The sequence below is a fragment of the Pelodiscus sinensis genome, chromosome 5, assembly GCF_052426305.1.
Source record: "Pelodiscus sinensis isolate ZL-2025 chromosome 5, ASM5242630v1, whole genome shotgun sequence".
NCBI classification, from domain to species: domain Eukaryota; kingdom Metazoa; phylum Chordata; order Testudines; family Trionychidae; genus Pelodiscus; species Pelodiscus sinensis.
Window position 1 is genome coordinate 130,505,806 of NC_143056.1, and position 22,400 is coordinate 130,528,205.

A 22,400-nucleotide genomic window follows, 5' to 3' on the forward strand; every position below is an offset into this window, starting at 1 on the left:
ATAACAGAGCTATTTCAAATAACAAAGTTGACACATTTCATTTTGGACAAATTGAAACACCTCATTTGAATTCTTTTGGATTTTTTTTAAATTCTGTGTTCCCCCCCTTTCCCCTGGAGACATTTCATACATTCCACACACATTTTCAAAATGTTTCAAGGGGCCTGAATCTGCCTCTTTTCAATCCAATCATTTTGTCCAGTGAGACACAAAATCTAATCTGGGCTGTGCAGATGCTAATTTCAGGCACCAACTACAGCTGCTTTGTTAAGGCTGGAAAGGAAGAGATTTAAACAACAGTTTTTTGGAATGGCTAGTGACATGGACAACTCCAGTTTCTTAGGATTTCCGGATGTATTGGTTATACTGTAACCTCCTTGACTTCAGCAGACTGAGCTCCACTTTTATCTTGAATCAAGAAGTATGTGAAAACCTGGTGCATTCGACTCTGGCACAGACTAGACCCTTTACTGAATTACTTTCATTTTCAAAACGAAGAGTTATTTATCTACCATTTACAAGAAACCGAGAACAAAGAAATCACGTGTGTTGGGAAGGCAGTTCAAACACAATATATATAGGAAGACAAAAAACAGATGTTATTTCCTGGTAAGGATAGCACCATGCGCAGAAATCTTTATGGCTACAGAATCTGAGACAAGGTAGGATAAAAGAGTGTTAAGACTTTTTGAACTACTAAATCTTGCATGAGTAACTCAGCTGGTTTGTGATTGGACTTCTGACTGAGTAGAGATGTCAGGATGTCCCTGTCTTTCCTCTGCATGTGCCATATTATGATGAAATTACAATTACATTTTCAGTCTTGGTGAAATTGCATTTGATTGTGACAGACGTGGAGGATTACCTATTCTAGAAAAGTAATAGAGATGTAGCCGGGTTACTCTGGTCTAACTGAAACAAAAGACAGGACTATGCAACACTTGAAAGACTAACAAGATGGTTTATTAGGTGATGAGCTTTCGTGGGCCAGATCCACTTCCTCATATTGATCTGAGGAAATGGGTCTGTCCCACGAAAGATCATCACCTAATAAACCATTTTGTTAAGTCTTTAAAGTGCTGCATGGTCCTGTCTTTTGTTTCAGCTATTTTAGAAAGTTCTTTTCTCAATGCTGATTCTCAGGAATTACGATACATTGTGGTATAAATTCTAATTTATGCCTTGACAGAGATGGACCTCCTTGTTATTGACATTAGTTTTTAACTGGGATAATGACATTTACTTGAGAGTCAGGCTAGATTTATCATACTGGTGTCACTGAGATCAGAATTTGCTCCAACTTCATTACAGTCAGCAGCTGACTCCAGGAAAGCTGAGATCAGGTGCTGGCCTCACTGCTGTCGGTGAATGACTCAGCCTTTATCCTGAAATCACTGAGAGGAGAATCAGGTCTAATACGGGTATTCATATCACATTGCTGTGATACCTGGTGTGCTGTTTGAGTGGACTCCCCTTGCCCTTTACCTTGTGCCACCTTTAACACCAGTGTAGAATGTGGTTAGAGAACGGCTCAGGGGCTCAGGAATTTGATTTAAGGCTATTTCTCTGCTATATAATAAGGGGTCTGGTAGCACCTTTGGTGAGTTGAAAACCACTTCATCAGCTGCATGAAAGGAAAGAAAAATCAACAGATGGCAGGGATACAGAGATGGGAGTGTTACATCAGAGCTAATTCAACCAGGGTGGATGTGGATAAGAAGGTGAGGATACCTAAAGTAGAAAATTATTATGGTAATGACAGCGAGCATTCTCATGGTGGCCTTAGAGACTAACAAACGTATTAGGTCATGAGGTTTTGTGGTAATGAGGGAGCTATTCCCAATCTCTGTTCAGACCCATTCTGATGATGTCAAATTTTCATTTGAATTCCAGCTCAGTCATTTCATGCTGCAATCTGGTTTTGAATGGTTTTTTGCCCTGGTATATGTTGATAATTGGTATTTGATGCTGATAAGGCTTAATTTTTTGAACAAGATCTATGTCATTAAATTATTGTCTGAGCCACCACTTTTCTGACCCTTTGCCATTTCCCACAAATGTGGAAACTTATAAATCTTTAAAAATTTCTGAAACATTTAATTTTGCACATACATTTGCAGTGAAAATTTAAATAGATAAAAATATTGATATTACCCATCGGAATTACATACAAAAATTCTGCCAGACCCAGTGATAAACATATAAAGATACATTACATGTCAGTAAGACCTATTCTGTGTCATGGATAGACTTGGGCCAGATGATATTAGGTACTGCCCAGACACAGATAGGAGGTGGTATATGAAATAACATGATTTCCTTCAGCTGACTATAAGTTCAGGCCTCCTACTTAATGAGCCAATCAGTGTTAGGTATAAAACCACACAGAAAAGAAAGTGAATGAATAAAGTTATTGTAGATTTTTTTTTAAAAAGGCATAAAACAAACCAAGAGACCAGAAAGTTAAAGGAACAGGAGGGAAGGAAAGAGAGGGCTGGGATGGGAGGTGGGAAGAAAGAACATTTCTGTTCACATTTGCTAGGGGTTAATAACATCTACAAATTAAATGCAATGTTGAGCTTGAAAATTGTGTGCATGTGTTTGCCTGATCAGAGCCTATATGCATTGTGCATAATGCATTAAGAGTATTAACTGCATGAAAAAGAACATAAACTATTACCAGGTGATGGTCAGTGTTTCAAATTCTATATACTGTAGGGCTACGTCTAGACTGGCATGATTTTCCGGAAATGCTTTTAACTGAAAAGTTTTCCGTTAAAAGCATTTCTGGAACAGAGTGTCTAGATTGGCACAGATGCTTTTCCTCAAAAGCACTTTTTGCAGAAAAGCGTCCGTGCCAATCTAGACGCGCTTTTCCGCAAAAAAGCTCCGATCACCATTTTCGCAATCGGGGCTTTTTTGCGGAAAACAAATCTGAGCTGTCTACACTGGCCCTTTTGCGCAAAAGTTTTGCGCAAAAGGACTTTTGCCCGAATGGGAACAGCAAAGTATTTCCGCAAGAACACTGACAATCTTACATGAGATCGTCAGTGCTTTTGCAGAAATTCAAGCGGCCAAGTGTAGACAGCTGGCAAGTTTTTCCGGAAAAGTGGCTGATTTTCCGGAAAAACTGGCCAGTCTAGACACAGCCTAGCTGATTATCAGAGTGCCCTCAACTAGGTTTTGTGTTTCTATTAGTGGTGCACATTCTCATGTCTCGGTGCACATAAAACTTATTCCACACAGGGATAGAAAGAATCTACATATGGATGGAGGAGCTTAGAGGGAACAATGGTAATGTCTCACCTTACAGTCCATCTTTTTCTGCTGTCTTTCTCATGAGGAGAATAGTTTTGCATTTAGTGAAAATTATTTGCTTGTTTATGCACTACTACTACTTTCATTTAAAAACAAAGCCAGCTTCTATTACTCGTCATCGGGAAGGAAAGCTACGAAACATTATCCCCAAAAGGCTCAAAAACCAGGAGGCAAAGGAAAAAAAGACTCCAAAATATTATTTTTATAAAGCCTTGTGATTTTTAAAGCCAATCTCGTGATCTTTTGGTGTCTGTCTCATGCATCCCTGCTAATTCAGCTCTTCGGTTGGCATTCTAGGATAAGCCATAATAATGGAACGCGCAGAATGTCAGAGCAAATGTCTGGAAGGAGAGGCACTCTGTCTGGAAAGTCAGCAAGCTCTGAAGGGCCCTGATGAGTCCCAAAGTCAGACGGAAGGTAACATAAAGCATTCTGTGTATTAACGGTGGGTTGAACATTCAATATCAGTGACTCATTGGATTTGCAGAACAGGAAGTTTTACCACCAGAGAACCTGGGAAAGTCCAAACAAACACTGAATAAAAGTAAAAAACCAGGAGGCAACGGAAACCTAGCATTGTTATTTTGTAAAATCTCATTATTTTCTCTTTTTACCTGTAAAGGAAAAGGTTTTTGAAAGGAAAGACTTATTATGCTTTTTTAACTGTAAAGGAGTGGGGTGGGGAGGGGGGGGAATGTGAAAAGTCTTTCCCCTAAAAAAACCCCAGACAAACCCTTTCTCATGCTTTATAGTTATTTTCCAAACTGAAAAAAACAAAATAAAATAAAATAAAATAAAAAGAGGGTTCCTTCTCCACACACTCGGTGCCTCTCACTCTTAAACGTTTCTTCCCTTCTTTCAGTGGCAATAAAAGGGAAGGAAAACACCAGTAAATCCCCTAAAGAAAAATGTTCAGTTTCCAAAATCTTTAATAAACTAACATTTTTATACTAAAATTATATAAACTGTTGATTCAATATGAACAAACATTTTGACAAGTTTTGTAAGAAAATTGAACATTTTCATTTCCTTGTGAAAAATTTCACTTTTGACTAAACATTTCAATATAGGTTTTTTGACCCATTCTAATCTTAAATCTTTTTAAAATAGATTCACAGGAGTTGATTTTTTTTTCTGGTATAGAGGAAAAACCCAAAGACCTTCATTTCCACTGTGCAGGCTTGTATAATTTAAGCTGAAGGAGCAACTGTGTGTAGCGCCCCCTCCACCTGGTTACCTTCTTCAATGCCAATCTGCTTACAGGTTTTGATGGACAGGTCTGGGTTCTTCTGGATCCCGCCACCCACTCAACTTTATTTTTTCCGATGGATTTATTTGGCGGTGCCTCCACCCCCCTCACTCCTTCCTTGCAGGGTCACCAGGGCAGCTTGGGAGGAAAATTCTACCCCAGGGGAATCCCCATGTACTTGCCAGATAGTTGGAGACTCCCAGAAAATAACATTAACACATACACTATAATAAACACAATTATATTAAACAGGAGACAAATATAACATAACAGGGTAAAACACTATTTTTAGGGTCACCGGTGCCCAGCAACTGTAAGATCAGTGTCCCATTGGTACGCGTACTTTGTTGGGGCCCTTGATGACTTATGACCACAGATTTCTTCTCTGCAGTGGTTTAGCAGTGGGGCTGACTGGGTCCAGTACAGCCCAAAGGACTCACAAGGTGGTAAATCCCTCCACAGGTTTAATATGCAGCAGGTTATAAAATCCTCAAACAAATTTCCTGACTGACTAACTAAAAGATGGTGCACTCACACACTCCATGAATGAGCCTCAGGTTGAGAGATGACTCAGTCACTGCAGAGGGGCTGGTCTCTTCTGGCAGGCATCCTCTTCAGGCAGGAATCAGGCTGCTTCAGTCCCAGAATTTCCCCTCACCACAAAGGGGTGCAGGGCTCAAGGTGCAGGCCCCACAACTGCACCAAAATTCAAACTATAACCTCCTATCCCAGCATTCAGACCCACACAGCAGGCAGCAGCCCTGAACTAGCAGATCGAGCCGAGCTGACCATGCGGTGACTAGTCTCACCCAGGGAGCCTGAGAGCCAACTCAGCCTGGCTGGGGAAGCCTCCCAGCAAACTCCACAACTGGGAATCAACAGTGGAGACATAAAACCCAGCTGAGGGATCCTGCCTTCAGGTCCCTAGAGGCCAGTTCTCAGGGGGAACCCTGCATGCAGGCCTGGGGCTTACTAGCTCCCCACACAGCCAGCCCTCCCCTTGCCCTGGCTGGGTCCAGACTCCTCAAACAATGGCTCTTCCTTCCCCTCCTGAACTCCCTGGGAGGGGCATCTCACTTCCTATGGGTTGCCGGGCAGACTCTGCCCCTGGTAGGGAGGGGGAGCCAAGGCAAACTCAGTGTGGCACTCCCAGAGCTGCCAGCAGACAGAGCCCCAGGAATCTAGGTAATCTCCTTGGGGGTTACATGTCTTAGTTGAAAGATGTTTTTTCCTCTCTGTCAGCTAGCTTTTCAAAGACATCGATGTTAGGTGCCTAAGTGTACGTCTAGACAGTGGAGCTATTTTGGGGTACCGGAGGTATCCTGAAATAGCTATTCCACATCTTTTACATACACCTGTTATTTCAAAATATCTTTTGAAATAACAAGCACGCTATTCCGGCATCCCTGTAACTCTTGTTCCATGAGGGTTAAGGGATGTTTTGAAATAGCACATTATTTCAATATTTGGCGCTGTCTATACCGTGCCAAATTTTGAAATAAGGTATTTTGAGGGAAGGATACAGTCTAGCACCCTAGCTGTAATTTGCACCTATGAAAATGTCCCTTTAAATAATTAAAGCATTAGAAAGTGACATGGTATACATAGCCACTGTGGCCAGACGTCATTGTTTTTTTAGAGCAGTTCGATTTGACAGAATTATCAAATTAAGACTCTGACCCAGGTTATGGTCGTCTTTCTTTCCTTCGGACTTGCTTTCTGTGTTCTCAATGCTTTACCAATTGCTATGAATGTCATATTTTCCCAAACTGCATTAAAATATTTAGAAAATGTGTATGAAGCCACTGTAAACCCATTCTTACATGTTGGAATGTCTACTGACTTTTCCACTCCACTTAATTATTATTAATCATGATTATTACTATCATTAATAATAACACCACACACATTGGGCTTGTCTACACTGGCCCCTTTTCCGAAAGGGGCATGGTAATTTCAGAGATTGTAATAGGGAAATCCGCGGGGGATTTAAATATCCCCCGCGGCATTTAAATAAAAACGTCCGCCGCTTTTTTCCGGCTTTTAGAAAAGCCGGAAAAGAGCGTCTACACTGGCCCCGATCCTCCGGAAAAAGCGCCCTTTTCTGGAGGATCTTATTCCTACTTTAAAGTAGGAATTTGGGTCGCATTGTGTTTCATGCTGCGCAGATCTATGCAAAGAGACTAACCTTATTTTGAGGAGATAATGTACTGAAAAAAATATATTTCCTCATGTTACTCAACAGTGGAGTAAAATAGGGGAAAGGCTTTTCCTGTGATAGAAACTACAGCGAGTCTCATTCTTAGATGGTCATTTAAATGAACACTAGGAATTTGCTGTTATGCTCAGTGAACGAATGCTGTTTTTCTGTTTTGGATTTTTTTTTCATACCAGGAGCTCAGTCTTTAACACTAGATAAAAATGAACCAAGCCTTCTAAGTTCAGGACTTTCAGAAGGTGCCACTGCTGATCAAGATCCAGGACCCGGACACTGGCTTCCAGCTGAAGATGCTGAAGTGGCCAACAAGGTGAGCCTTTTGCTTCCTTCGGATCAGTGGGAACTGAGTCTAGCTTTATGGTTGGTCAGGAATCTTCCAGTGAAGTGGTTTGTGGTCAGAAACTGCTGATTTGTTGAAACTGAAATTTGGCAATGAATTTTTGCCAAAACACTGGCCTGGTTTTCTGTCAGCTTGCCTGGTGGGGGCCTGGCATTCCAGGATCCATGGGCTTAGGGCAAGGGTGGGCAAAAAGACTGTGGCAGTTCCCCAGGGTTAGCCCTTGATGGGCTGACAACACTATATTTACTTGCACCTCACCTGGTACGGGTACTTGCAGCTCCTGTTGGCTGTGGATTGCTGTTCCCGGCCAATGGGAGTTGCGGGAAGTGGCACAGATGGGGACATCGCTTCTTACAGCTCCCATTGGCCAGGAATGGTGATCTGCAGCCAACGGGAGCTGCCATGGGAGGTGGGAGAACTGAGGACTGGGGGACGCAACCCTGCAGCCCCGCCTCTTTCACCTGCAGCCAATCCCCCCCACTGCAAGGACAGGTCTCCAGCTCCCCGTGTGGCCTCCCCGGCCCAGGAGCATGAGGAAGAGAGGCAGCACACAGTCCCGGTTTCCCCAGACTCAGCGTGGCTGAAGCCTGGGAGCCATGCTGGAGTAGAGGGCGGAGTGTGGGTGGAGCCATGCCTGGCAGTTAGGGAAGGCAGTGTCTTCCCCTGCCTCTTATACTCACCACCCATGGGAGCTGCAAAGTAAATACGGAGGTGCAGGTAAATACAGTGGCAGCAGCTCACCAGGGGCTAACCCTGCTGAACTGGATCTGGCCTGTGGGCCGGTATTTGCCCACCGTTGGTTTAGGGCAAGCTCATCAGATGGACTGACAGAGATCCAAAGGCTTCCAGGCTTTCTGCCATAGAAACCCTGAACTTGGCAGCCCTGAAATCTGGCTGGATCTGGTGCTCTCAGGCCTTGCCACTCTGCAGCAGGGGACTCTCCTGATTGCAAGGGACTCCCAGGGCACAGAGCCCCTTGAGATGTAGGTGGTAGCCAAGGGAGTCCCCTGGAGGCAGGGCAGCCAGCTGCTCCATTTTGTTTTGAGAAATTCCAACTGGAACATTTTGATTTTTCTGAAGTAATTTCATTTATTTTGCTGTGGGAAATTTTGAAACATCTAGGATATGTCATCACTTTTCCAACTCTCTCTACTTTTCCAACTTCACTTTCCCAACCCCCTCTACTATTTAGCACCTCATAAAGGCCTGATCTAAAGTCCCAAGGAAATTATGAAGACTTCCATGGGCCGTTGCTCAGGCCCTAAATGGGCTAATTTTCAGAAGCATCCGGTGCTCAGCAGCTCCCAGGACTAGACCTGCTGGCTAACACTGGTGGTAATCCTTCCAAACTTTTTTTTCTTTTTGATGGAAAATTTGGTTTTTGAATAACCCAAAATTTCCTGAAAAGTGTCCACTTTCCTCAAAATCTTTTGTTTTTTTTGCAAGAAATATTCAGTGTTTAATAGATATTGACCAAACTTGTGTAGGTTTTTGGCAATTTGGGGACAAAATTATTACAGATTTTGGCTAAAATGATTTTGGTTTGTGGAGGTGTTGCACTGAGAATGTTTGACGGGCCTAGCAGCTTTTTGACAAATACTTGCTTTTTCTCTGTGAAAAACCTCTCCCGTTTTCCAGCTCAGTACATCTGACAATCAGTCCACTAATTTAATTGCCTAAATATGGATGTACAAGGCTAGCATTAGTAGAGCCCAGCAAAGATACAAAATTGATATCCACCTCTGAATCCACAAAAATGAGCCGCAGAGATCTGCATTCCATCCATGGATGGATGTGGATACTCATGCATATAAAGTGGATATCTGCAAACCCTAACCCTAACTCTAACCCTAAAATTTGTGTCTGTATCCCTATCTGCAAAAATGAGCTGTGGATATGAAGCAAATATCCGCGGATTTGTAGGGCTCTGAATATTAGCCTCCTCTTTTTGAAAATCTTAGCTATAACTCAGCAGTTCTGGTCAGTTGACCTGTTTCTCCCTTTGGTTAGCAGAAGAGTTGTTCGTGCAGTTACTCACACACTGTATTTTGCCTTATTCAAGTCTCTGCTGCATTCAAAGAGTCACCCCATTCATTCTTTGATTAACTTCATTTTCAAGGAATGCCAGGACAGAGATACAGAACTAGTCATTGGAGAAGCAGAGACACAGGAACAGAAAGAGGGTAACACACTAGTTTGTACAGGTAACTTTTTAATTTCCCTGTGTTATTTTTTAGAGCTGGTTGAAAATTTTAGACAGAACAATTTCCAGGCAGTTTTGTCCAAACTGAAATATCTCATAAAGAAAATGTCAGAATGTTTTGGTTTCATAATGTTTTGACTTTTATATTCAATATTAAATTTAATATCACGTGTATAGTATTTAATAATATGTAGATGTGATATTTAATGTTTTAATAATATGTAAAAATCAAAATCAAATTAATCAAAATGACCCAATTGAAATAATACATTTCAGTGTTCCTGAAAAGAAAAAAAATGGCATTTTCATATTTTAGGAAAACACCCCAAACTATGTAATAAATTTCAGTTCACTTTCTAATGTTTCACAGTATGATTAAAACTGCAAGTAATCATGATTAATTTTAATCATGATTCTTTTTAATCATGTTAATTAAGTGTGATTGACAGCCCTATTTTTGTTGTTTATTGTTAATGTTAATGTTATTTTTATTAATATTTGGTTTAACCAGGCTCTGGCAATATAGAACCAGAAAAAAATGAAGGAAATGAGGAAAATGAAGGAAACCCCCTGTGTCCAGGACCTTTGAAAGATGTCCTGTCTACGCAGGAATCAGAACCTGGATCCCAGCTACAGGCAAAAGCAGAGGTAGGAGTGTCATTTCCATATTTATGTTTTCAGTCAGTTACTCCAGAATTTAGGAGGCAAGTCACAGTTGTCAGAATGTTTCCCAACCCAGGGAAAAACAAAATTTCAGGATGTCTAAGGAATGGAATGGAGAATAACAGGGATATTTTGGTGCCAATGTTACACTCTCCCAAGGATAGAGTGTTCAATTCTGGTCGCCCCATCTCAATGGATGCAGGTTGGCACCCATCCAATTTTCTCTTTGACAGGCTGGGTTTCGGTTTTTATGTCCAGTGCCATTTTATAAGCTCTGAAGTCTGTTATTTTTAAATTTGGGGTGGGAGAAGAGGCAGAGAAGAGGGTGGGACTTTGAGAAAGAGGCCAAAGAGAAAGCAGGGCCTTAGGGGAAAAGGTGGAGCAGGAGGTGGGACCTGGGGGAAGTTATCCCATAGCTGTCCACACTGGAGTCCCTTCTTGTCGAAGAGCTATCGCTGACAATTGGTGGAGAGTCTAGAGGGCTGAGTGGATCATTAGTCTGACTCATGCAGACTGTAAGCCTGTAGGGGTTGGGAAGGGGTGCCTCTCCTCCTCTGGGTCAGCAGGCGAGCCAGTATGCTTGCCACAAGAGAAACAAAATACAGGACTATGTAGCACTTTAAAGACTAACAAGATGGTTTATTAGATGATGAGCTTTCGTGGGCCAGACCCACTTCCTCAGATCAAAGGGGCACAAGAGGGCACTGTTATATGGTTGATCAAGCTGCATGACAGGGCATTTGATCAGTGTCACAGAACAAAAGATCCACAAGAGCCCGAATACACCTTTAACAAGTTTTATTACAATTCAGGAGCAGTTTTAAAAGTGATATATATATCTAGTAATTAGCAATTAAAAGGCAGGTTAAAAGCAATGTTTAAATTGAATAGTTAACAGTCTGTCTAATCCTTAACCCACTTTAGCAGCCTAATTCTTAATCCAGTTGTAACACACACTCTCACAAACACATTCACACATACCACTCACCCTCTGGGGCTGGCCAAACCCCAGGTAATGTTGATTAATTTGATTGAGGCAGAAGTCCGACATGTGCGTCATCCCAATATGCCGAATTGATGGACTCCAGCTCCTGTGGCAAAATGGTATGGTATATATCCCCTCGGCAAGGGACAGTTCGAGTGGGGATGATGTCCGATGATCTTACCACCTGCAGGTGTGCTTACGGCCGATCTTGGATCATCCTGCTTACAACATCCAATTCTGCTTGCCTAGCTATGAGCGATAAGCAATGGAGTGTCCTTGGTCGAGTTCTTCCCTCGCTGACTCCTTTTATTTGGGAACTTTGCCTCCTTTGTGCAGTTTTATTTCTTTCAGCACACACAGTCTTTTTTCACACAGTCCTTTTTTTCAATCCACCGGTGCACTGACTCAGACCCTAGTATGGCCTCTTACAGTTCACTTACTGTTAATTCACTAATGCCAACCACTCACATGATTCGTGACATGCTGTCTGGGCTCTCCCTGGCCTGACACAGCAAAACATTACCCTTTATTTGGGGCAGATGGTAAAGCTTGCTCAAGGTTTCTGCAAGCTCCAGGTCTCAGAGAGCTCCTAAGGGGTGCAGACAATTGTTTTGCCTTCAGATTTCTGTATAGGCATGAATGTCACCTCAGTTGAGTGCCTGTTACAGCACACAGAGGAGTAGCCATCTTAGTCTGTTACTGAAAAACTTAAAAAACAACGAATAGTCCTGCAGCACCTTAGAGTCTAACAAAACATGCAGATGGGATCATGAGCTTTTGTGGTCCTGAGTTATAGCAGGGAGTTTTGTGAGCATGTGCCACCAAATGGGACAGTCTCTACAACAAAGGATCAATGGGCACAAATGTGATATCCGAAGTGGTAACACACAGAAACGTGTTGGGGAACATTTTAATTTGTCCAGGCACTCACTAATGGATCTAAAAGTGACTATATTATTACAAAGCAATTTCAAAAACCAGCTGGACAGAGAAGCACAGAAACTTAGAGCTGGAAGGGACCTCAAGGGGCCATCTAGCATGGATACCTGATCTGAAGCAGGACACATTTGGCCTTTCTTAGGAGAGATCTTTCTGGGCTGTACTGCCATTATTTTCTAGCTTGTAACTTTCCTTTTCAAAGGGGCATGGGAACACCAGCTCAGACAGCACCCCTGCCACCTCAAAGAAAGATGATGATCAGCCAGACAACTCCTGGGTGATGATAGACGACAGCGCAGGTAACCAGCTTCAAACAATTGGTTTAAGAATCTTTGTTGAGAATTTCTTGATCTAAAAAAACACCCACTCCTTTCCTATCAATCCTACTCTCCTGTAATGTTAAACCAGTTCATTTTGCAGACCAAAGGGGCATGTCTTCTAGCCTTGTGTGTTGTCTGTACAGGGAGCAAAATTAACACCCAGGGCTCTTAAAACAACTTCTGACTCTTATCACCTGCCTGCCCCCAGTGCCAGACTGAGCCATACTTACACCCCAGGCAGCAGGCGTGCAGCGCATGCACGGCCCTGCCCTGGGGCGCATGGCACCCTTTGCCACTTCAATCAGGTGCCCCCCATAGGTAGGTGCCCTAGGTAGTTGCCCAGCTAGCCCCCCCCTTAATCCGGCCCTGGCTTCCCCAAAGTGCTTGACAAAGGGGAGTGTGCAACAAGGAATGGTTAGCAGCAGCTCCCTGGGCACTGATGTCGCTACAGGGTGAAGAAGGCTGCAGGCTCTGCTATGAGCAATTACACACTGCTGGTTGGGGGAGGCAGAGAGAAGTTTTCTTGACACCTTAAATCAGGGGTTCCTAAACTTTTTGACACAGGGACCAGTAAATCCATTCATGAACTTTTGGAGGACTGGTAACATTAATTTGCATATTTGCATATTCATTTATCAAATTATGAATATTCAAATAAGTTGTTTCTGGTCCTCCCAAAGCTCCCAGTGCCAGCTTTAGCACAGATTTTGATATGGTCACCCACAATATTCTTGCCAGCAAGTTAAGGAATATGGATTGGATAATGGACTGTAAGACAGACAGAAAGCTGGTTAGACCAGGGTTTCCCAAACATTTACTTTAGTTGGAACCCTTTTTTTCTGTACTGTTTTCTGCAGCCCAAAAATATAAACACATAAAAAACAAACTGAGAAAATACCAGACATAGAACATATCTTGTATTTTCTCATTAGGTAAGTTTTATTATTACTAGATGTATCAGTTTGTAGTTGCGAACTGCCTGGCTGGTAAATATGCTCAGGCTGCATGAGTGTGTCTACCAGCCAGACAGTTCACAACTACTTGAGGAAGGGGGGGGCACAGTAGAATTCCTGGGCCGGACTCACTCGTGCTTTGCGGGGGGCAGTGCCCCGAGAGCCGCATATAGCCAGGTCAGTCCCACTCCCCGCCAGCTGATTCGCTCCCCCTTCTGTATTGGTCACATGGCCTTAGCTCCTGTCTGAGTTTACAAGCATCCCTTTTGCAAGCAGCTGATTTTCCTCCAACAAGCTCCCTCTCTGTCATAGCTTCAAGCTCTTGTCACTTCTTTGTGTTCTTTTCTAATTCCAGGCTGGTCTGTCATCTTGATCCCCACCTGCTTATCCACTCAAACCCTCCCAAGGGTCAGAGTTAACACTGTGGCTGTGTCTAGACTGGCAAGTTTTTCCGCAAAATCATCTGCTTTTGTGGAAAAACTTGCTGGCTGTCTACACTGGCCGCTTGAACTTCCGGAAAAGCACTGACGATCTCATGTAAGATCGTCAGTGCTTTTCCGGAAATACTATGTTGCTCCCGTTCGGGCAAAAGTCTTTTTCCGAAAGGCTTTTGCGCAAAAGGGCCAGTGTAAACAGCACAGTACTGTTTTCCGAAAAAAGGCCCGATCGCGAAAATGGCGATCGGGGCTTTTTTGCGGAAAAGCGCATCTAGATTGGCCACAGATGCTTTTCCGCAAAAAGTGCTTTTGCAGAAAAGCATCCTGCCAATCTAGACGTGCTTTTCTGAAAATGCTTTTCATGGAAAACTTTTCCGTTAAAAGCATTTTCGGAAAATCATGCCAGTGTAGACGTAGCCGCCGTGTTTGGCTGGCAAACCCCCTTCCAGTCAGGGTTGTGCAAAGTAGCAGGGAGGGGCAAGTGAGCTGTCTTGCCAGCTCCACAGAGGTCAGTACCATCATCCCCATTTTACAGGTGGGAAAACTGAGGCATAGGAAAGTGAAGTGACGTGCCATAGGTCATTCAATGGCCAAATCAGGTGTAGCATTCAGTGGTGACTCTTACCATCTAAGCTGCTCTGGCCCCCAGGAGATAAGTATATTGAGGCTTACTCCATGGATTGAAAATGGCTCAGTTGGGGAGAATCCTCCGCTAGCCCCTTTCATTTTTTGCTTAAGCCCTTCCCATGATCATCTCAGTAACGCTGCCTTCCCCTGCCTTTCAGATGGTGAAGCCGGAGAGGCTCCCGAAGAAGCAATGGATATCCAGACAGAAGAGCAAACTGCATCATCTTCATGCCAAGGTAAAACCCCACATAATGGCTCAGCTTCTACTCTCTTGTCCTGGACACTTTGTGCCACTCAATACAGTGGAGCCTGGCCCATGCTGGCCAGCCGGGAGATCCCCTGTGCAGAGCTGCCAGATGAATCCCACTTGCATCTGGCACAGGAAGTGGAGAACAAGCAGTGTGAGTGAGCCGAGCTCCAGGGACACCAGAGGTTCTTTAGCTACCCTTGCAGGGCTCTGTTGTTATTCTGTAGCGTGACTGCTCTCCCATGAGACAGGCCACCGTGGCTTTCAGAGACTACATGGTGAATGGTAGGGAAGAAACGTGGGGGTGGATCACTAGAGACTAGCGCATGGACGCAGCCTGAGGTAACCACTATGCTGTGTTCAAAATCCCCGGCACCAAGTTCAGAGGCTGGGTTGCAAGGCTGTGCCTACCCATATGCAAAATATGCACCCATGTAGGGCACCAGGAAATATGGGGGCACCAAATTGTCCCAAATTGCATGGTGGCCCAGGCAGCTGCATGTGGCAATGCTGGCTTTGCTAGTCCCATCCTCTTGCTGACCCCCCCTCCATAGGTTGCACTCAGTAGGGCCATCCCTGGGGGAGGTTTGCAGCGCCCAAGACACCCTTCCACTCCATCCACACCCTGCCCCCACTCCATCCCTTCCCCTAGTGACATGGCTTAGGGGATTAGTGGGGGCCTGGTGCTGGCAGTAGGGGTTGGGCCACCCCTTGCACTCAGCAGCAGTGGCTGGAAGTGCAGCGGCAGAGTACCAGCCTCCTCCACACCCCTGGCTCCCAGCCATGTTGCTCCACTCCCCGCTGCTACCAGTGCATGTCGGGGGCAATTCCCCTCCCTTTCCCCAAGCTTCTTCCCCTGAGGGACGCATCTGAGAGCTGGGGGATCAGAGTGGGCTGGCCCAGGTCACCCCACTTCCCACTGCCACCAGTGAGTGTGAGCTCGAGGACTTCCACCTCTCTGCTTTGCTCCTGCCCGCTGCATCTCTGGGCCTGCCCCCTGCAACTCCTGCCCCAACAGCCTTGAATGTGCCCCCCTCCTAGGCTGGATAAGGCACCAGAATGTCTCGGGATGGCCCTGCTGGGTCAGCCAACTCAGGCTGTGGGACTAAAAATTGCAAGGTAGCTGCCGGAACCTGGATCTCTAAACCCACCTTCTTTGTCTGGTCTCAGAGCCCAGAATTCAGTCCGAGCCTGATCCCATGCCCTGCAATGTTATAGCCTCGCAGCATGAGCCTGCGCAAGGTGAGCAGTCAGGGGAGGGGGTGGAAAGAGGGGGCAGAGAAGGGGACTTGAGGGAAGGGGTGGTGGCAAACAATTTTCAGTTTTCCAGAAGGTTGAGTTAGGAGGGGGCCAGGTACATGGACAGAAAGGAGACGTGAGAGGGGACATGGGAGGGAAGGGAGGCTGGTTTGGGACAGGGCAGGGGATAAGAGGGTAAGTGGGGCAGTTGTGTAATGAAACAGGTGAAGAGACTGTGAGGAGGGGAGGGTTGGAGCAAGTAGCCAATCAGAGAACGTCCTGTCAGAACGTTAGAAAACCTATCGGGTCCCTCACTCGCAGTGTGCTGCAGGCCATCTCAGGACAGGAGGGGCGCCAGGCCTGTGTGAAGGATGCTGGGATGTGTAAAAACCGATGATCTTCACTTGTTTGTGTTTGCATCCAGAGCGGAGAACTTCAGGACTGCACCAAGCCGAAATACATCCGCTGAGTTCAGCAGGGGAGCTGGGGTCTGGATCCCAGCCACAGAGCCATGCCAGTGGAGTAGCGGACAAGGTGGGTATTTTATTTAACCCAATCAGCATCAGTTGCGTGTAGTCATTCCAGCAATTAGACTGCAGGCCGGCTTGGCTGGTGCCACAGAGTAGTACCCTCGAGCAAGTTCTAGTTCATGTCTGACCAGCAAACTTTTGTACTTTAGGCCAAGAGGCTCTAAAATCACAGGGACTATTTTGATCACCTAAGTCTGATAACTCAGGCCAGAGAACCACACCCAACCTCATGCCAGGGATGAATACGACACCACTTTCTGTTCCCCTCAAGTGAATGCTAAAGGGCTGGGTTGTTTACAAACCTGGGCCCAGATTCTCTCATGGGGATGCTGCACTGGTATCCCCTTACTCAGGGAGAGGCCTGTGGGCCAGTGGGCTGGGAAGGGAGAGTTATTCAGCTGCTCTTAAGAGAGCCCCTACATGGAGGGAATCCAGAGCACACTCTAGAATTGAGCCTTTTAAATTGTTTTCATTTTAAATGGTAAAAGGCTCTAGATTAATGAATCTGCGCCAACATGTGCTGTTATTTGTGATAATTTCTTTCAGCTAGTGCTGCTCAGAATATTTCCATTAAATGGTGTTTTGATGGAAGATTGGGAGGTTTTCGGTGAAATGAAGCAGCACATTGGCACTACATTTCAAACCTGTATTTACAGTTGCTGGGCCTGGGTCTCACATGACCATGCAAAAATGTCCATACTGCACAACGCAGACTTTCTGACTTGGCTCTGTGGCTTGACTTGCATATGACAGGGCTTAGAGCTGAGACATGATGGGATTCAGGTTTTGATCCATCTCCTAGCAGAGTCTGGAATGCTGCCTTATCTGAGTTGGTCTGATGTTGTGTGAACGGAAGGGGGATTAGGCTTAAACCTGATTCAAAGTCTGGTTTCTGTGTGCAGTATAGACATACCCGAGCTGGTCAGTCAAACATTCTGGTCCCCAAATATTAAATGTCTACTTCTGAAAATTAGGGCCCATATCTGCAAAGCGTATTTATCTCTGACTATAGGTTTTAATAGTTGTAGAATCCCCAAGTACTACCACCCAAAGACACTGTACAACATAATAAAAGCCGCTTTGATACCTGAAGCCTTCATGTGAGAAACCAGTAACTCACAATTCACAAGCTCATCCATTTCCAATGTGCCCATCTAGTCTTGCCTCTGGCATAAACCCAGCCAAAGAATCTCTCTCAGTCATTTCTGCCTCCAACTCTATTATTCCTGGCTCAGCTAGAGAAGATCAACCCAGTCCTGCAGGCCAAGAAAACAGCCAAGTTTTATAATCCCTGACAGCCAATGGATCTGGAGGCATGCAGTGAGTTGCAAGGTTATGAATTCCTTGCAGAAAATATCCTGTCTATTAAATCAGGGGCCTCCTACCTCAGATGCCTTTGCTGGTCATAGCTATAGCGGTATCCCATGGGGAGAAAGCAGAATTTTCATCTGGATGGTCTCCAGCCATTTAAGGCTTTCTGGGACACAACTAACCTCTCAAACTGCACGGCCAATCAGAAACCAGTGCTGACCTTGGAGCCTGGTCATAGGGGCCTATCTGTGATGCATGGAGTATCACCATCTGCTTTGTCTTGACTTTAGGAGCAGAACTGAGCAAAAACCTGATTTTTTTCCCCTCATGTTTGCGATGAACCAAAAAAAATTTGAAGAAAATGAATGTTGAGTGGAAGGAGTCTTCATTTCATTTTGGGCTGGGGTAGGGTGTGTTTAATTTTTTTTAATTAGCTACATTTCAAAACAGATCACCATTTGGAAAGGAAATCTCAAAGCGCTTTATTTCAAAGCAGTCAAACTGCAACGTGCCCTGGTGAAAAGTTGAAATGGTTTGTTTTCAAATAGCCAGAAATGAACTATTTCAAGGTCTTCAAATTCTTTCTCCATTTTTTTCACCAGCCAAATTTTAGATTGATCTAATTATTTGAAAGTTCTGTTGCTTCTAAAATGTGGTTTTTGGCAAACACGTTATTGCTCTATGAAATGTGCCCAGCTCAAATTACGAGGATTCTTAAATTGTAACTCCATGAAAAACACCTTGGATTGCGGTCATCTAGTTGTGACAAAGTTGTGATGACTGTAGTAAGCATCATAGCCCAGTGGAAAGGTTACATCCTTTAATAAAATCATGTATCCCCTAAGAAGAGGTCTGTGCCATCGCTGGGAGAAGAAACCAGAATTCAGCAGCTCTCTGAGCATCATCCGGAGTCACCAAAGAAGGAGACAGACCTCCTTAGAGGCTCTGCTTCCCAGCCAAAGGAAGTGAAAAAGACACGGGGTGATAAACATTCAAATCAACCATATGAAGCCTCTAAGCCACAGGTAAATGGGAAATCTATATAAAATTTCAATAATCTGGTAAATAAAGAAGCTAAGTTCTGTCATGGATTGGATCTTGTCTAAAAGAAAGACAACAAAGAAAAGTTAAACAGACCATTCCTAGTGCATAAGGTAGCATCCCTTTAACTCAGGGGTCTCCAGCCTTTTTAAGCTTTTTGAATTTAAGTGCAATCCAAGATCTACCTCAAACCCAAATGCCCTTGCTGGGCCGCCTTTGGACCCCTTTTCCGAGGCTCCATCCCTACTCATTCTGTCCTCCCTCCTTCCCCCATTCTCCCTCACTTTCACCAGGCTGGGGCAGAGGGCTGGGGTGCAGACTGTGGTCTTAGATTAAGTGTGAGAGGGGCTCTGAGCTGAACCTGGGCAATGCAGTTAGGATGTAAGAGGGAGTTCTAGGGGCAGGCATCTGGGAGGGCATTTGGATACAGGGGTACTCAGAGCTGGGGCAGGGGGTTGGGTTGCTGGAGGGAATTCATGACTAGGATAGGGTTTCAGGATGTGGGCTCCAACTGGGCACTGTTTACCTCAGGTGGCTCCTGGGTGGTGGTGCAGTGGGGCTAAGACAGGTTCACCCCTGTCCTGGCCCTGCACCACTCCCAAAAGCAGCCAGCTAACTCCATCGCAAGTCCTGTTGTGCTCCCCCTCTGCTCTATGGAGATAGGATACAGGGGGGAAGGGGGGCACCTTGACATCAGCACCTTCCTCACCCTCCCTTGCTCTGCGCAGCAAGCAGGAGGCTCCTTAGGGGACAACTCCAAGGCAAAGGGCAGCAGATGTGCAGCAGTGGGAAGAGGGGCAGCTGAAGTGCCAGCCCTTGATAGCCTCTTGGCCAAACCAGTTAGGATCATTACCTGTCAAGTGGCTCAAAGATCTACCAATAGAGCCTGATCTACTAGTTGGTGACCATTGCGTCAACTAGTATGTGAGCTGTTAGCTGGGAGAAAAGATAAGGCTGTAGAGGGGTCCCCTAACAATACTAGACCCTCTGTTGGAGTCCTGTGACAGCCAGTATCTATCGTTTGGTGGCGTGTTTTAATTAATCAAAGGGCCCAGTTTATGTGAACTGAACAATACCCAATCTATTAGGAGTAAATTTACAAAAGAGGGGATTCAAGGGGTAATAATAATAAGAAACAAATACTGAATGGTACAGTAATCAGTCCCCATTGCACGGTAAGTATAACAAAAGTTTATAGCAACTTTTGTGATGGTTCCCAGAGGGTCGCTCAGGACCTCAACCTCTCAGCTCACTGAGAGCTGTGACAGAGGAACATTGAGGAGTCCTCTTCCTCGCTGAAGGTCAGGGTGGCTGGTGATGGAGTCTTCCTATGGCTGCAGCAGCTCTCTTGCCACAGAGTCTGATGACATGTAGGGAAACCCCTCTGTGCCCCCTGCCTCTAGGATGGGCAGCCCCGAATTATCCAGCTGTCAGCCTTTTGTGCTGTCTAAAGCGGTAAACCCCTGCTAGGGAGACCCCGCAGCGTCTGCCCCTGCTAGGGAGACCCCGCAGCGTCCGCCCCTGCTAGGGAGACCCTGTAGGATGTGCTTCTGAGGTAAATCCAGTTTGGACTGGAACTTGTTTACCTCTTTTCTGCCAGAAAGCGGGAAAATCATGGTCCGACGGACCTGGGGCAAGCGGCTTATCTCCCATTTTGATTTACAAAATGGATGACTGTTGTTCCATTTTGATTTTAACAGGAGCACATCACAAACCAAACATACATTACAAATTGGACATTTAACCTTTTAGGATTTTACCCTTAACAATCCCCTCCTTGAAGGATGATGTCTGCAAGGATATAATCCTTCACTGCAAACCATCACTGCTAGGGTCCTTTGATCAAACACAAATTTTACCTTTCTTGATTCTTTGTTTTTACAGGTTTACAATATATACCAATGGTCCCCAACCTTTTGGGGCTGCCAGGTGCCTAGGGGTGGGGCTGCCAGGCCCTGATCACTCAGCGGGTGCACATAAGTGCCCCAGTGAGTGTCATGGCGCCTGCGGGCACTGCGTTGGGGACCACTGATATATACATCCAGTTAATACAATGACGTACAATAGCATTAACCCTTGAATGAACAATAGTACAACGAGTGTAATAGGATTACCCTTCTGCAGCCTTATTTTTTCTCCCACCTAACAGAGCCGCTCCCTATGTTCTGTGTTTTAGAAGCTGCCAGGGACCACCTGGAACAGCCATGTGCATGTTGCTGGACCTTGTCTTTGCACGTTCAGTGAACACAGTTCACGGGGAGTGAATATGGTTTTTTTTTTCTGGTTCCCTGGAAATTCTGAAAAATTGAAAAACAATTGTTTTGTGTCAAACCAAAATCAACATTTTTCAAATTTTGGGGTGAATCAAAAAGTTGAAAACATTGCCGTTGCGGGTTGTACTTAACGCTTTGTTTCATTTGCATTTTAAGCATTTAAAAATGGATTTTATTTGTTAAAAAAATTAAGGCAATTTCAGAAGTAAAATTAAAAAATTGAAACATTTTTGTGTTGAATATATGAAAATGAAACAATATTTTATATATGAAGTGTTTTTCAATTGAAAAACATGGTAAAATCTACATGAATTTGCTAAATGTTTTGGCATAATTGAATCTGCATATTTTATCTGACAAATGTTTCCGTAGAAAACTTGCCCAGCTCTCTTTGGGTATGTCTACATTACCCTCCTAGTTCGAACTAGGAGGGTAATGTAGGCATACCGCACTTGCAAATGAAGCCCGGGATTTGAATTTCCCGGGCTTCATTTGCATAAGCGGGGCGCCGCCATTTTTAAAACCCCGCTCGTTCGAACCCCGTGCAGCGCGGCTACACGGGGCACGAACTAGGTAGTTCGAACTAGGCTTCCTAGTTCGAACTACCGTTACTCCTCATTCCACGAGGAGTAACGGTAGTTCGAACTAGGAAGCCTAGTTCGAACTACCTAGTTCGTGCCCCGTGTAGCCGCGCTGCACGGGGTTCGAACGAGCGGGGTTTTAAAAATGGCGGCGCCCCGCTTATGCAGATGAAGCCCGGGAAATTCAAATCCCGGGCTTCATTGCAAGTGCGGTATGCCTACATTACCCCGCTAGTTCGAACTAGCGGGGTAGTGTAGACATACCCTTTGAGCTCAGCTATGTCCAGGGGGAGGGGGAAGGGGGAAGGGATTCTCCATATTGCTGTGTAAAGTGCAAGAGACACAATTCACAATGTGGCCATAGCTTAACTCTGGAGATGTCAGAAGGGATTGTAGGAGGAAATTGTGGTTTAAATTATTAAGTAAATATCTGGAAAGGGGGCTAAGCAGGAAGGGAGAAAAATTTTGCAGAAGCTTGTGAAGAAAATCAAGATGAAGAATTTTACAGGGAATGTTCTGATGCCTTTGTATAAATCAGAGCAGTGGCCCCACCTGGATCCTGTGTATAGTGCTGGGACAACCCATTTGATATGGGATATTGCAGAATTAGGGCAGATCTACACAAAATACAGTGGTGGCACAGTCACACGAGTGTGAAGATGCTACTATGCGAACAGGAGAGCTTCTCCTATTAGCTCAGCCAGTCCATTTCTGTGAGATGCGCTGTGGCTACATGGATGGGAGAAGTCTCCTGTTGACTTAGTGCAGTCCACACCAGAGGCTGGATATAAATTTTCACATCCCTGAATGACTCAGTTATACTGATGTAAGTTTATAGTGTAGACCTGGCCTCACAGAGGTTCACAGGAGGGTGATGGGGATGATCAAGGGCCAGGAAATGCACTCCTATGAAGAGAGCTTGAAAT

At 44.8% G+C, this 22,400-nt stretch overlaps 1 protein-coding gene across 5 annotated transcripts in view; it reads left to right on the plus strand.

Moving 5' to 3' along the window:
* The first annotated feature begins 220 nt into the window (after window positions 1-220).
* LOC102448644 (E3 ubiquitin-protein ligase rnf213-alpha-like) overlaps window positions 221-22,400 on the plus strand; it is a 130,661-nt gene continuing 108,481 nt past the window's right edge. Inside the window, exons 1-10 of one of the 5 annotated variants that reach the window (XM_075928855.2) lie at window positions 221-662; window positions 3,616-3,735; window positions 6,962-7,095; window positions 9,245-9,329; window positions 9,840-9,976; window positions 12,118-12,214; window positions 14,411-14,488; window positions 15,670-15,741; window positions 16,163-16,272; window positions 18,425-18,604. In XM_075928855.2, the coding sequence (XP_075784970.2) occupies window positions 3,630-3,735; window positions 6,962-7,095; window positions 9,245-9,329; window positions 9,840-9,976; window positions 12,118-12,214; window positions 14,411-14,488; window positions 15,670-15,741; window positions 16,163-16,272; window positions 18,425-18,604 (999 nt within the window). In that variant the 5' untranslated portion in view covers window positions 221-662; window positions 3,616-3,629. The remainder of the gene's footprint in view (window positions 663-3,615; window positions 3,736-6,961; window positions 7,096-9,244; window positions 9,330-9,839; window positions 9,977-12,117; window positions 12,215-14,410; window positions 14,489-15,669; window positions 15,742-16,162; window positions 16,273-18,424; window positions 18,605-22,400) is intronic. The other 4 variants (XM_075928853.2, XM_075928854.2, XM_006120887.5 and 1 more) reach the window with 4 other exon arrangements.